The sequence below is a fragment of the Acanthisitta chloris genome, unplaced genomic scaffold, assembly GCF_000695815.1.
Source record: "Acanthisitta chloris isolate BGI_N310 unplaced genomic scaffold, ASM69581v1 scaffold43902, whole genome shotgun sequence".
In the NCBI taxonomy this organism is placed as follows: domain Eukaryota; kingdom Metazoa; phylum Chordata; class Aves; order Passeriformes; family Acanthisittidae; genus Acanthisitta; species Acanthisitta chloris.
The window spans coordinates 41,312-57,587 of NW_008662971.1; the positions used below are offsets into that span (position 1 = coordinate 41,312).

The 16,276-nt window shown below is 35.9% G+C and overlaps 1 protein-coding gene across 1 annotated transcript in view; it reads right to left on the reverse strand.

The window, feature by feature from the left end:
- LOC103798523 (A-kinase anchor protein 6-like) overlaps positions 1–15,877 on the reverse strand; it is a gene marked incomplete at its 3' end in the record, with an annotated part of 40,549 nt that extends 24,672 nt beyond the window's left edge. Inside the window, exon 1 of the mRNA XM_009070793.1 lies at positions 15,554–15,877. Within this exon, the coding sequence (XP_009069041.1) occupies positions 15,554–15,877 (324 nt within the window). The remainder of the gene's footprint in view (positions 1–15,553) is intronic.
- Between the last annotated feature and the right edge of the window lie 399 nt (positions 15,878–16,276).

Consider the following 16,276-nt stretch of genomic DNA (forward strand, 5'->3'; position numbering starts at 1 on the left):
TAGTCTCTCCTTTTGATAAAGAAAACACCAGTGAATACTGCCTTTGGTACTTCTGCTAGTCATTTAAACTAAGTATCACTGAGAATAATTTTTTTCACTGCATACCTATTATGTATCTCTTCTATCTTCCATTAGCACACAGCAGAGACTGAAGGTTTAATCTCTTCCTCCCTACATTTTCAAGTTCTTTCTTTCAGAAAATAAGGAATTAAATGGAGCTGCTTGGAGTGTACACGTTACCTACCTAGTTATTCTAGCAAACAACTGCACTGAAAACAGATGAAGCTGCAGATTTCACTCACACTGCTCAAGTTTAGTATCCTATTAAAAAAATTCCTCAATGCATTATCCTGACAAAGTATAGGTTGACATATTCAGAGATATATATTGTAACTGAAAGACTCTAAGTGGAGTCAGACTTCTCTGTGACAACATTTCATCATCCTGAACAAAACAAAAGCTGAGTAAGGTTACTGAGAGGAATACTTTTTCTAAATTGCATTTCTAATATTTCATGGAGAGTAAATAGCTAGACAAATGACGATTTTAGCTTTTGCTCTGAAGGATTTAATCATGAAAAACTAAACATGGTCTTTCCTAGGAAATGAAAAGTTGGTTAAAATTGGTTTTCCTTCTCCTATTCCAAGTGATTGATTGTCACACTCTAGACATTTCTGGGCAATGGGATTACATAATTCAGGGTGGTTTTTTTAAATGAAAACAGCTGTTAAATCCAATATTCATGACCTATAGGTTTTCCATATTGAGTTATTCAGCTGTTCTTTCAGTCCATCTGAGTTGCAGTGAAATGAAACTGTGCAAAAGACCAAACAGTTTTATTACATAGCTAAATGAATGCATGTATTGTTCCAAAGCAACAGAAAGAAAACAGAGCTTACAAAAATCTTGGTCTTATCACTGCTTCAAGGGACTGCAAACCCCTTATTCATCCCACACACAAAATCAGTACAGTATTTTGTTGCATATTTCACATTGCTTCTTATTAGTGTTTGATGTGCACAGCTGTATGTGCTATGTGTGAATAATTCTTATAGAACTTCATAGAAGGAAAGAAACAAAGGGATATCACACAGAGAGATTTTTAAGACAGAGCAGATACTTTTGATGATATATTCCAGCTCTCATAATCAGCCTCTTTATGAGCTTCAAATTCAGTCTGTCTTATCATGCTGGATACATTTGTTACATTGATATCTGTGCCTCTTCCAGAAAATTTATTTTGTAATAACATGTACCGCAAATTATAAGAACTCATTTTGATGTTAAAAAAAATAATTAAAAATTATTAAGTGTAAGCAAAGCAGTAAAAGAACTGTGCTGTTACAGAGAGCTTGCCTTAGGAACTGCCTGAGTGGGTGAGGGGGTGATAATAGCAGTGGTCTTGTGGATTGGTGGAACTGCAATAACTTGCTCTTACCACTGATTTTGCTATGTTTGTTTTAGACATCAGTACAAGCCACATTATGTATGTATGGTCTGCATTATGTCAAGCATACAGTGGGTGTGCTCACACTAACTGATACTGTGTAAACAACTTTAAAACAGCAGGTAAAACCAGCTAAAATATTGATTTTTCCAGTGACTCACGCAGACCTGAAGAAGCTGTAATTTTGTATCCAAGCAGAAATGTCTGGGGTTATAGGTATCTCCGTCTTCCGGAACACCCTTAATTTAAACACTGCCTCCTCTTAGCAGTATTGCCAAGTTGATATTTTTCTTATAGAGAGCACTGTAGAAATTGAATGTTTCAAGGAAGAAGAGTATAAATATTTATGAATATAAGTATGCACACACATTTCTCTAAGGGCTCTATATCAGCTTTACCATTACAAGATCAAGCATTTTATGTTGTAAGTCTTATTATAATAAATTTGACACATTAGTAACGAGGTATTTTTTTCAGATGAACATTTTAAAAAAGTTATTGATGCTTCAAAGTTCTCTACATGTGATAATAAATTCTTTTTTTCTCCCTTTTTCTGTTTTTACCCCCTCAGCATCAAGGGCAGCTGTTGGGCAGCTCCTCCAGCTTCTGGAGCACTAGGTGGTGCTGCAGCACAGCCGCAACCGAACTTGCTGGCTCTGAATTACACTGGATCTGAAACATCTCACTCCTCTTTTCAATATTGAAGGTAGTAAACATTGTTACTGAACACTATTGCCCAAGAGGCTCTGTGTTTTCATGTTGTTTGGGAGTGGGGTCCTTTGTTTTAGTATAAATTCTAGCTTTCTAGGACACTGGTGTGTTTTTCTCACAAATGCTGTAAGAATAAAATTATGAACAAGAAAATTCATAGAATCATCATAGAATCATAGAATTTAAGGGTTGGAATGAACCTTACAGATCATCTAGTCCCAACCCCCCCAGCCATGGGCAGGAACACCGCCTCACTAGATCAGGTTGCTCAAGGCCTCATCCAACCTAGTCTTGAACACTGCCAGGGTCAGGGCAGCCATCACATCCCTGGGCAACCTGTGCCAATGTCTCACCACCCTTATAGTAAAAAACCTTTTTCTAATATCTAACCTAAACTTCCCCTCCTTCAGTTTGTACCCATTACCCCTTGTCCTATCATTGCAGTTCCTAATAAAGAGTCCCTCTCCAGCTCCCTTGTAGGCCCTTCAGATATTGGAAAGTTGCTATGAGGTCTCCACACAGCCTTGTCTTCTCTAGGCTAAACAGCCCCAACCCCCTCAGCCTGTCTTCATAGGGGAGGTACTCCAGTCCTCCTATCAACTTTGTGGCCTCCTCTGGGCTTGCTCCAACAGTTCCATAATAAATGAAATTAATTACACACAAAAGCAAATTTTTGAAGCTTATCACTTGTGCCCTGTTCCTTCTTATACAGTGAACCAAGGAGATACATGACAAAGATATTCCTACAATACTACATGATACAAAGCTTGTACCTTGTGAACATAATTCCTCTAATAGGAGTACAATGCAATAAATATAAAAATAACTGAACAAGATACAACATTACAAATAAGTTATTCACACATTAAAATTAACTCAAATGTATTACTAAATTCCGCATTTCAGTGATTCCACATAGTTCAAGAGCTTCCTGGGAGCAAAAAGATGCTGTCGTGCACATTTGCAAAACTATATCGTAAATATACATCAGTTCTCTGCCTTTCACTATATTACTAAATGCAGAGGTTTTGAGTTTGTGTGTTGGTGTTTTTTTTAATTTTTATTCATTTTGCCTTGGTAAGTAGACTTCCAAGCACTGGATAATTTCCCAGTTGCAATTGGTTCTGGAAGACAGGAAAGTCCATTTGCCTGGAACGTTTTGATGAAGTGAGGCCTTCAAAGAAGACTTGAGGCATTTAATAATTGCAGTTTAGTGGAGAATTATTGGAAATTCTTTTAGATATCTAATTTATAGTTCCTTCTAAATTGTGATATTTCACTAGCAAAATTTAATTGCCTCTTTTCTGTAAATGCTAACAGCTGTATCTCTTGTTCAAGGACAGATTATTCAAATATCAAGGCAGCAAAACCACCACTATCCATTCAACTGTAACAACTGAATCTTCATCGTTAATTAGGGAACAAACAAGACCAAGAAGAAAACTTGCAATTAAATCAGCAAAATCAGATTCTAGTAGTGCAGCACTGTGTGTTAACACAGAACCAACTGCTGACTAGCTAGTTTGCTGCAGGAACATACCATGACCACACTCCAAACTCTTTGAAACAGAAGCAAGTCCTACACCCTAATAATCTATGCATTCATTGATTTGAGTGCACTAGGAAAGGTATTAGAGATTTTAAACTAATTTTCTCTTTACTCTTCTATGGCCATAGAAAATACACATAGCCAGATTTCTAAAAACATGCACTAGAATGAAATAAGGCCCATGTGTAGAGAACAGCACTGTCTTCTACTTCCCTCCTTCATTTTTAATGCAGTAAGTCTTCTTAAACATGTGCTCTGGCAGGCTCCTGTTCTCTCTACAGAACATGGCATCAGTCCAGGTTAGGAAAGAAAGCATAGCTTTTTGAAGTAGCAATTCAGCATGGCAGCAGATGACTCGGCAATGTGCTTCAGTGGACAAATAGGAAGAAGAAAATGAAAGAGGACAGGAATCAGCTGGGAGTTTTGAAAGACGAAAATTGTGAGAGAACCTGAAAATAGCTGAAAGGAAAAGAAAACAGAAGAGAGTGGCTGGAAAATAAAGCTGGCAACCAACAGCCAGAAACTGATTTGCAGCCTAACAAATAAAACTCCTGGGCCAATCCGCACCGACAAGTGTATTCTTTTGAACAGAGGAAAATGGCTTTTTCAGCATTATGTAAGATATCTAGATAACATGGATTTTCCCTTCAAAATTTTTCAAGCAGCCTCTATAAGAACTTACAGGTGTGGCCTTGTCATTCTGATTTGTTGCGTCCTATATAAGACAACACAGTGGCAAAGGACATCCAACTAATAGTTAAGAACTAGACAAAATCCACAAATCATTCCCAAGCACTGTAACTACAAAACTGAGCACGGTAGTTTAAATTGCAGTGGAGATCATCATGAAGACTTTGCCACTCAAATGCTTAGTCTGATGATTCAGTTATTTAATAGCATTAAAATATAAAACAAAAGGCGGAAGATAAAACAGGGGTAGACATTGAGGAGAGATATTATAAATATTTCATTCATAATTAGGATCAAAAAAGAATCTTGAACAGATTTGAGACAGGGGAGTTATTCTTGCAGATCTCAGCTGAAAATCAAAAGCATATAATTTAAAGTGTAATGTGATAAAAAAGACATGTTTTCAGCATTCCTTTTGCTACCCAAAGTTTGAAAGAAATACAGCATTGTCAGTATTTTGTGGGTTTTTTTGAAAGTAAACAATGCTGTTTGTAACCAGAGATGCAATGTTCCTTTGGAGAAAAGAGAGTAGCTCCCTTCCCATGTATACTTCTCCTCTTTACCAATTCCTTAATCCCTCAAACTGAACTGCTGTCCTAGATTCATAAGCAACATGGATACTTGAAGTACCCTTTGAAGAGCAGGTTATTTTTTGTGTGTATCATATGAGAGAATCCATATGAGGTTAAACACATTTACAGGTAATACACTGTGTAAAATCTGGTATTTTCATCCAATGTATCAAAATTATATATTTCAAGTCAAGATCCTAGCCCCATGTGAAAAATACTTATAGAAGGGATCCTGTAACTGATAATGGACAAACAAACATGTAGCAAGGTCTCTTGTCTTCACAGTTAAACCAGGCATCCAAACTTTCAGGACGTCCCTATAAATGCTATATGACAGAAGTCCAGATGACCTTAGCAAAGAAAATATAGAATATCCTAAATGATACCACATCTGTACAAATCCTACTGTATTGCCCTTGGAAATATCCTTCTTCCCCTTATTTTATCATGAGATTCACCATGCCTGATAATATTCTTAAATGTCCAGATTGTGATATTCATATACTGCCTCAAAATCCTGGATTTAATTAAAGGTTTATATCCTTGCTTGCATCTTAATAATATAGCCTCAAAATAACTGTGGAACAACAAGTAAGAATATTCAGTTTAGTATCTCAGCTCTATGATTTTAGAACATGGTTGGCTAATGATTTTGCAGATTTCCATTTGATGATTTTGTCTGGTAGCTGCTGGATAGTGGTGAGATGTAGAAACAGACATCAGCTATGCCTTTCATACAAGCTGATTGAGTGGTTTGTAAACCACTTTGCTCATTTTGCTCAGCTTAATAGTCTTAGAAATTCGATTTGTTTCTTTATTCTGTGGGGTCGTTTGGATAATTTGTTGAATCCAAAAACACAGATACTTTGCACCATTTAAAATACAGCACTGCTCTTTGACTATAATTTCTTCTTCCCAAAGGCTATTAGCAGTAGTCTATCATGTCAGAAGTTTTTATTCTGTCAGTGTACTAAATAAACACATAGACACGGAGAAGCCCCTCAATAACTATGAAGCATCAGGTGAACTGTGAACACGCATCTTACGCTCACTCACACACATTAAATGGTGCACTACAGGGAGTTGTAGTATAGTAGCTCTAATATTTTAGGACAGGTAATTCAGAAGAATCTTTGACAAGAAAAAGAAATGCATGGGGAATAAGTGGATATACAAATGCTGACGTAGTAGTGGCACTGCATTTCTTTTATGGTACAACAAACATGATAAATAAATATTTACAAATATATTTATAATAGAATAGAATCATAGAATCAACTGGGTTGGAAGAGACCTCAAAGGTCATCGAGTCCAACTCTACCATCATTACTAGACCATGGCACTAAGTGCTACATCCAGTCTCATCTTGAAAACCTCCAGGGACGGTGAATCCACCACCTCCCCGGGCAGCCCATTCCAATGCCTGACTACTCTTTCCATAAAAAATCTCTTCCTAATATCTAACTTAAACCTCCCCTGGCAGAGCTAGAGTCTGTGCCCTCTTGTCCTACTGCTGGTTGCCTGGGAGAAGAGACCAACCCCCACCTGACTCCAACCTCCTTTCAGGGAGTTGTAGAGGGTGATAAGGTCTCCCCTGAGCCACCTCTTCTCCAGGCTAAACAACCCCAGCTCTCTCAGCCTCTCCTCATAGAACTTGCACTCGCATCCCCTCACCAGCCTTTGAAATTATAAGTGTTTCCTGAAAAGAAATGGAAGCATTTCAAAGACGAAGTGCTCCATGTTTTGAAATGCAAGGCATGGAATCATAACTGACTACACAAAAACTACTGTCTTTCTCCAGGGAAGTGTTTACAGGGAGAAATAGGAGAAAACATTCAGAAAGCTTTAACAAATGGAACTGGTATTATTAGTTCTCCTTTTTCTCTCCATTTCTGAAGTCCATTGTAAATGGTTCAGTTTCCATTCAAAGAGAAAACTTGTTCATCTGTCTCTAATTCTGTACAATTTCACTGGAGATATGGACAGTTTCACTAGAGACACAGACACATTAAAATTTCAATTCATTTTTTTTGGAGGTGTGTGTGCAATGCAGCTAATGCTTCTTTACATATAACTCAAGAAAGCATAAGACAGTTCATAACAAAAAGAATCTCCTGTACATATAACCTTTTCTGAAGAAGATGACATTACTACACCTACAGTCAGACATTAGCCTGAACCCAGGCTCCTGTCCAGAATTGCCACTCAGCTGTAGTTAGATACAAACAAGGAGGCCAAGCTTCAGAGCAATCATTAATTAAAGGTCAGGGTCCACTATGGTTCACAGACTGCCCGAAGAAGACAGATCAAGTTCAGGCAAGGCTGCATGAACTTCATCTCAGTCTCCAGAGGGCATCTCACACACCTCTGTCACACCTCACATTTCACATAGAGCAACATTTCAATTAAAAGTATAAACACAGCTATGCAGACATGTTGCCTTCCCCATGGGAAAATACACAGCACCCTTTTGCTCTGCTACTTGCTTGTTAGTTGTGAGATTTTAATTGATTTATGATGGAATCACATCAATTCACAGCAGACTTTTTAATCCTAACTATAAAGGGATGTAATTCTGAGGAATAGTTCACATAATTCAAGAGGCAAATATCCAAGGATGTTTAAAAATCACAAACTTGTGGAACATGCTCTTCTTAAATGCAAGTTTATAATGTTATTGATATATTCATGTTGCATTTCTGGCATTCAAACTGCAGTCATCCTATGACCAGAAGTTTCTTCTGTCAAGTCTCTCATAATAAAAGCCCATCAGGCAATTTTAAAAACAATGCAACAAACTAAAAAATTCCTTACATTTTGTGCAATTTTCTGTGCCTGTTCTTTGACTGCTCCCTCATGCCATATTACACTTTTTGGATATCTATTATAAGTGACATGTACTTATAAATTGAAAACGTAACAAACCCAGTCAGTGTAACGACTAATAAGAAGTATGTCCACAAAGACTACTGAAATATGTAAAGCAAGAAAACATCAATAAACATAATAGGTCACAATGCAGATCAGAACTAGATGACTGTTATAAAACATAATAATATCCTACCTTCTAAACAAATCCTCAAGAATAAAAAAAAATCACCAGGAGGATTTATTTGGCACTGCCTTTGTGTGTATGCTTTTGTTTACACACACACACACACATAGATATTTACACATATATGTATATATATAAATTCTTTCAACAAAGTCACAACTACCATAATAAAAACTCCCTTGCCATTCTTACTTTCAAATAAAAATAATGACATAATGTTAATGACTGTTAATTTTAAAATTTGATAATACTAAATCTTACTCATACCATTGAAATAGCATTAATTTAGGGCTTTCCAGCAAATCTGGATGTCAATATGTGTTATTATCATCACATATACATATGCTGAAAACCAAAATATATTTTCTCAGCAATTGTTTTCGTTAATTGATTTGCACAATGACTTAGCATACAACATTTTTACATCATACTGTAAAGTATTTATATTATTACATCATTATATTCAGTCAGTATTTGTGTCTGAGCCAGATTAGGATATGGACTAAAAGAGCCTGTAATAGGTAACATCTGTGCTGGAATCTGATAGTTAGTTTTATATTTCTCCAGAGACCATTGGTAGAGTACATTAGCTCATTTTCTAAAGCCTGTATTAACATATTGTCATGTAGGAGCCATATGGAGGGAGAAGAGGAGAAATAATAATATTTGATCAAAGTGCAATTAAAAGCATACAAGTATTTCTAAACCACAAAGAGGTCTAAACCACAAATTCTGGAATAAGTATATATTTCAAAAGTGTAGATGTCCAAATGAGAGTGAAATTTTCCAGAGTTTTTATTTCTAGAACTAGATGAAAAAACTGAGTGGTAAAAGAGCAACTTTTTTCCTCCTCTTCAAGTTCCAATTCTCTTTTTACAGGCAAATGTTATCCTTTCTTACCTCCTAAGTCTCCTGACTGCTGAACAATCCAAATGTCTATTTTAGGACAACCTTAAGACCTCCATAGCATTGTAGCTGCTACTCTAATCTACAGCCCCCCTAAATTACACATCACCCTTCTATGTCCAAATGTACTGCTCAGAACTAATGAATGTGTCTCTACCCTTGCAAGAAGAGCATTCCCTTGGAGGAAATGTCACAGGTTGCAGAATTTTTGTTCAGTGTGTCCTTACTGGTTTCCTTTGAAAAAACTCAAGCTGATTTAAGGAGCTGTTCTTATTGTACCATTGCATTAAAGGGAGGGCTTAGGTGCTCCATACATTCTTCACAATTCCTTTCCAAAGGCCATGCATAGGGACCTCAAATAAAATTATCACATAATCTATGCCCTTTTTTCCACCTTTTCCTCCTATTTTTTTTTTAATCTGTTTTCCCCAAACCCAGAGGGAATATCCAGTGCTGGTGTCTTCTACCACTCCAAGGAATGTTTGTCCCTTTGTCACAAGAACATTAATTTAAATAATTTTTGTTGGTATCCTTTCCTGGCTCTTCTAGAAAGAAAGTCCAAGCTTTAAAAGGGTCCAATCACACTGTCTGCAACGTCTATTATTTATTTATTTATCCTGATAAATTATGCAGGCCAGATCCTCCATTATCACTGGGGTTACCAGTTAAGTCTTTTCCAGCTTTTAGCTACTTTCATTCCCTTGATATATAGATAACAGATGACTAACCAAGTTGTTCTCACTTCCATGCTCGGAAACAGATAGGAATTTCTTACTGGGTTGCATTTTTTTTCTTCTTTTTATTAGCTCCCAATTCTTTCATCTCTTATTCTATTCTAACCACCAGCCTTCTATTTAATTTGATCCCTCAAATAATGACCACCTTTCTTTAGAAGGCAGCTGAATCTCCAGCAAAATATGTATGCTTTTTCTGTGGTCATACTATGTCTCCTATGGCACCCAAGCAGACAATTAGGGCACAGTGGGTTTGCATAAATCTGTGCTATATCAATAGACTTGTTTACCTAATTCAAACAGAAGAAGGAAAATCAATGTGACTTCATTCTATCTGCACAGACTGAACAATACCCAGCATGAGAGGTGGAAAATTTTTCTGGTAGTCTGAATGGCACAGTTTAAAAACAGCTAATTTTTAAGAAGCATTATGATAACCTGACATTATTTTTTAAACATAATTTTAATTATCAACACAGATTGGCTAAAGATTAAAGACATAAAATTTAACTTTGAAGTTGTAGTATTATATACAACTACACTAGATCATAATTTAAAATTAGATTAAAAAAATATTGGGTTTTACAGTTTTTTCTAAGGTTACTGTTGAAAAACAGATTATCTGAATTTTAATAAATCAAGATATTCACTGGGAATACTCAGGTACTTAAAGTTAAAGGCATGTAAGAGCCTACATAGGCTCAACAAATACATGTTTAGTATAAAATATTTGTAACAATAAAAATAGTTTCAGCACTAATGATAATATATAAGTAGCAGTAAACCAATGCATTCTTGTGTTTATTGAGAAATGTTATAAGCAAACAGGACGGGTTTTTTTTTTTTTCTATGAGGAACTATAGATTGCACCTTAAGGAATGTGTTCTTAATAGACTTTAGTGACCAGAGCGTCTAAACCTGATTAGTACCTAGAAAATTGACATTTATAGTAAATTTATAGTAATATCTGCTTGTGTAGACACTCATACTGCTTGTCAGAGAAATTTGTTTCATGAAGCATAACTGTTTAACATGCCCAGAAGTCTTCTGGGAAATATTTCTGTCAATTTAAGAGTCATTATTTCCCATCACCTCCTTCTGAATATATATAAATATGCATAGCAACCTTTCACTTGAAGTATCAGGATCCTATCTTGTCCACAAGAAAAACAGCTGGACAAAGTTGCATCAACTAATCCAATTCGGGTTTATCTCTTGTGGAAAACTTCTGTCAACTCCGCTAGGATCTCCATCTATGCTACCTTGTGTAAAGACTGTCACTATCATTTTCTGTGATAATTTGTAAATTATCAGTTTTTCTATGGTAACATGATAAGGCTTGATGCTTCTCCAAGATCTCTTATAGTACACAGTTGTCTGTACACTCTAAAGATTCAAATTCTGGGAAAACTTCATCTGTGCACTTAGTTAGAGGTAGTTTAGATAGCACAGCTGAAAAGCTGTACAGCTGCAGAAGCAAGGTGTGTTGTCACAAGCCTCTGACTAATAGAAACTTTGAAAGTCATCAAAGATGAGAAGAATAGACCTGTTTCTAATGTTACAGGAAGACATGTGGCAGATAAAAGTATTTATTCAATAAAAGCCTACTGAATTCAAGAGGAAGGGATGAGAAAGGTATGTACAGTACCCTGGTTTTACATTTTTACAAAATGATCGTAATGGAATGAAAGAAAAGGAATAACTTGTAGCAAACTGGAGATATGTTAGAAACTATTACCCTTTAATATCTTGTCTTGATAATTCCTTACACTCTACTCTTATCCAGAATTTAAGTTCAAGTTAAAGAGCAACTAAAAACTCTTTGTCCCTCAAAAACGTGGAAACAGAGAGAGCAAAAGGATAATGATTGCATGATATTTGACCTCTATCCAAAGTTCATTAAAATCTTGTGGTAGGAGTTAGGAGGAAAGATGAAAGATCCAGTCAAGAGATGTTTGAGACTGACACAAGTATCCTGGAAAAAGACAACTGAAGTCTCTCTGCTTGGAAAGAGAGAAAATATCAGTGGTCTGCAAAGATCTAAAGACACTATCAGAGCATAAAATGTGTTCATTTCTATGTCAATGTGTAACATATGATTCAAACATTTCAGTCACAAATCAGTCATGGAGTGCTTTACTCTAGAATAATTTAGAAGTTAACAGACATCTCAGATGCAGAAAATTATACTAGATCATCCAAAATGACTTTTTTTTTTACAAGAAGATAGAAATCATTAATCAATGAGTTGAAACACTAGGCCCTTCCTTGAGAGAGTTAAGTGATATAAAACAAAGCAGAAGAAAGTGAGTTGAATGCAAGTTATATTTCAAAAGGATTCCAAGAAATATTTTGCCAGAAAAGCAAGTATATTTTATTCAAAATAAAAAAAGCTAAATGGATCATGAAAGTATCTCAGCAGGTTAAGACAATACAAGGACAAAGAGAGCACTTTTATATTTGCCTGTATTTAAAAAAATCATCTTTTTTTAAATCTCTTTTACAATATTTGCAATTGCTAACAGCTACACTGAATGTGTTAGAGAGATGTAAAAGTATCTTAGCACAGCTTAAGAATGATGAACAGATAAATGACTAATATAGGGCACTCTGGAATCTGTAGAGTTATGATTCATGCAACTGTTTTACTGAAGCACTCATTTGAAGCTGAGTTTTCCAGGAAATTTCCCAAGGGACAATATAAGACAAGCCTCCCACTCATGCTGAGTGGCTAGTTCTGAGAAAGGACATTGCAAAAGTGAGAGAAACAAGTATTTTCAAAGGATCAGTGGTGGTTAGTAAAGCCCTAAGTCATATAACATGAAAAGAAACTGGCAGCAAATACCAAAATCCCTAGGGAACAAGCCACAAAAAAAGAAACAATGCTCTTGATTACAGAAAGAACAGAAGCACAGACAGGGGTACAGAGCAGATATTCACAAGAGAAAGAGATGATCTGTGTGCTGAGCAATTTTATCAATATTAAAAATATTAAAAATCTGCCATGTCTGAATCCTCAAAACAGTCTTGTCACCATGAGCCAACTGACAGTCAGAGGAAGGAAACCAATTTTAAGCATCCAAAACAAATAGAAAACTGCATGAAAATGGATTGGACCTCTCCTGGCTGAGGAAAACAAACTATGAGAAAATTAAAAATTTTGCCTTACTGCTACACTTGCAGTTTGAAAATTTTATTCAGAAACTACTGTTATAGACTTTTATCCTGAGTCTGTATCACTCATTTTACTTGTTATGATTTGGACAGAGGAGTAGAGAGAAGACTTCTTAAATTTGAAGACAAAACCAATGTGTGTGCTTAGAGGAGATACTTGAGAAATGGCATAAAAGAAGAAAAAAAGGTTTAATAACGGACAAAGGTAAGATCCTACGTGAAATTTCACAAATAAAATGAATAAGAGAGGTGAAAAACTCATATTGTGGGAAAGGAATTTGGGAATTATAGTGAATCACAAGCTGAACATGAATCAACCTTCTGCTGTTATGAAGAAAAGAATATACTAAACTGGTACAGATTGTTTGAAAGATGTGTGAAACACTTTTTCCAGTCTATTCAGCAATGGTGAGGCTTCACATTGAGCCCAGTGTCAAGCCTGGGCACAACAGTTCCAGAAGGACACATATTTCGAAGTAGACCCTCCAGGAAAATTTTCAGAGCACAGAGGAAATCAAAAATAATATCTGTATGAGGTCATGATTGCTCTTTTGTTTGTTTGGGGTTTTTTGGGGGAGTTTTGCTTAGGTGACTTTCATAAAGTTACATAATGCAAGAGAATAAAGAATAAAGAATTTGAAATATATCTAAAGCCTGTGTAAAGCAATTTCACAACACTTGTTTTTACAGTCATTTTTCTTTTTGTCTGTGTGCAGATGTAAAGGTAAGCAGGTTACAGTTCTGTGTTCCTAATGTGTTTGTTAACACTTTACTCCTTTTTCAGTACTACTTCAGATCTTTTTAAAAGCTTCTTCTTTTTATGCTACTTTCTGAAGCAAAAAATTAAAATATATCACATAATTTAAAAAAATCTTCAAATACAAGTCATTATCATGCACACACATAGATACACTTGTATAAACACATAGGAAAAAAGCACTTTCCTGAGACTCCACCCTCAATGACAGGCCCTCCAAGGCTGACAGGCCAGGGATTTGCAGATAATTTAGATTCCTTCATGTTATTCTTTTATCCTTTTTTACAGTTTTGTTAACCAGATTTCTTCCTAGTCCCAAACACTCCCAATAGCCACAGCATTTGCTTACATAGATAAAGCCATTAGGAAAGTATTTTATTCATTACCATTGGCTCTTGCAACTTCATAAACAAACTCTAAAAAGAAGAAAAACCATGAGTAATGCTATCCATTCACTGACCTCCTTTTGGAAATAAAACATTTTAGTGGACAGATGAAGGTGTTATTTGTACAGAATATTCTCATTTCATAAGCAGGCACAAATCAGTTCTGCTTCTGCTCTGAGCCAGCCCAAAGCTGTGTGCAAATACCACTCACAAGCTCCACAGACCTTGAGTTTCAGCTCAGTGCTGCACTACTACAGCCACAAACAATTCCAGATCAGAATCAGCACCAAGTCTGGCAAGATTTACTGTCTCTGCCTGTAGAAATGCCTTTTCAGAGTATCTACTAAAACCTAAACTGTGGCTTTAGTCCTTGTCAAAAGCTGTCAATATCTACTCCAACTTTTTAATAAAAAGTGGTGAGACCATAAAAAATTCAAGATCAGCTCTCTGTTTGGTTAGGACTGATTACGGTACAATCGCTCTGGTTAGTGCTAGTATATAGAGTTGTATTTTAAGACAGCTTACATCTCCAGTCCTAAAATAAACACAAATAAAATGCCATTGCACTGAGTATGAAGGAAGACTATGTTCACATACACAGGCCTCAGAGTGCAAATCTGAAGACAGCTCATTCTGAAGAGATAACATTTGTGCTATTTTTGGAGCTTGTTTGCTGTCTTCAAAAGCATGTTTCATCTGCTGCAGCAAACCAAGCCATGCAAATGAGCATTACACTTACAGTCCCAGACTGTATTTGAATTTCACCTTGAATTTTCTTAGTATCTTTAAAGATTTAGCAACTAAATTTAAATCTGGGACCAAGAAAGACATAATTGTTTAAAGATACTTGTGTATGATTGTCAGATTGGAAGGAGATTTTTGCTCTTATAAGTTTATCCAAGACACATATTTTTGGGGGACAAATTCCAGTCTTGTTAATTCATTGTCTTCCTGGGAAAAAAAATAAATAAAGGAAAAAAATATTGATTTATTGTTAGTGACTCTTTAAAACTTACCACTTCATAATTCTTGCCAAGTGTCAGAACTGAAAAAAAAATTCTACTTATTTACAATTTTGCATGCAGTTCCACTTGAGTTCAATCTTCAATGTAATCTTTACATGACTGGAAGGCCAGCCATTAGACCACCTGTCTACCCTACTACCTCTGAAACTTGCTTAATTTTCAAGTGAGTGGCCATGCTTATTGGAATTTTAGGAATCTTACTGGAATTTTACTTAGGAGTTTTAGGTACAGAAGCCCAGTAAAACCAATGAGACACTTCTGAGATTTCCTAACAGGTTACTGCTAATGTTGTATTAGCTGATTTTGGAGTGTGCATGTTCATGAATATGGTTATGAATGTTGAATTAAGTGATGGGCAAATAATGTTACAAAAATAGGAGAATTGTATGGTTTCTATTATCACTCTGAAAAATGATTTATTCACTTTTTAACACATGCTGTCAGACATGCTACAGTAGTTATGTAAAGCCCCTTTGTGTACTTTACTAATTGCAAGGTTGAGTGAACCACCTTCACTGGGAAGTCTACAGTATAAAATTCATCCTACCTTCAGCTGTACTAGATGCACATCCACATGCTTGCTATCTGAGTCCTGCTGGACAGAATAGGTCAGATCCCTGACTCTTTCAGATGTCATCCGAAGCCAGGTCTCAATTTCTGGCAAGTGGAGAACAATCTTCCAATCAGCCCCAGTGTGTAGAGGAGGTGGCTTTTCATACTGCTGACCAGAATCAAGCTCCTTCATGACATCCTCTTCCCCATCTTGCTCCACTGTAGGAGTCATGTTTATAAGCATGGGAGATGCATCAGATGTCATTGGATCCAGTTCTTGTGTTCTCATGGGAGAAAGTGCTACGTCCATGGCTGACATGAGAAAGTCTAAACCATACTTCTTTCAAAAATAGCTGCAAAGATAAAAAGAATAGAGACTGCTGTATGAAACTAAATTTAGCAAAAAAGTATTCAAGACACAAGGAGTAATTGATAATGTCTGAGAGGTATTGTCCTTCTAGATAAGTTCTTCACCCTACAAATCTACACTAGAAGTTCAAGACTACATAGATTTTTTTCAAAGGAACTTTGTTGATTTGAACAAACAAGTTCTTTCTATGAGAAAAATAACAAATAATGCATTTCTCTCATCGTAAACAATCACCACGGAAATGACAATGAATGTGCTGATTTTCTACAAATGCAACATAAATAAGTGAACATTGACAAAGTCAGCAGAACTTTACTGAGCTCCACAAATTAAACCAGGACTGGTATT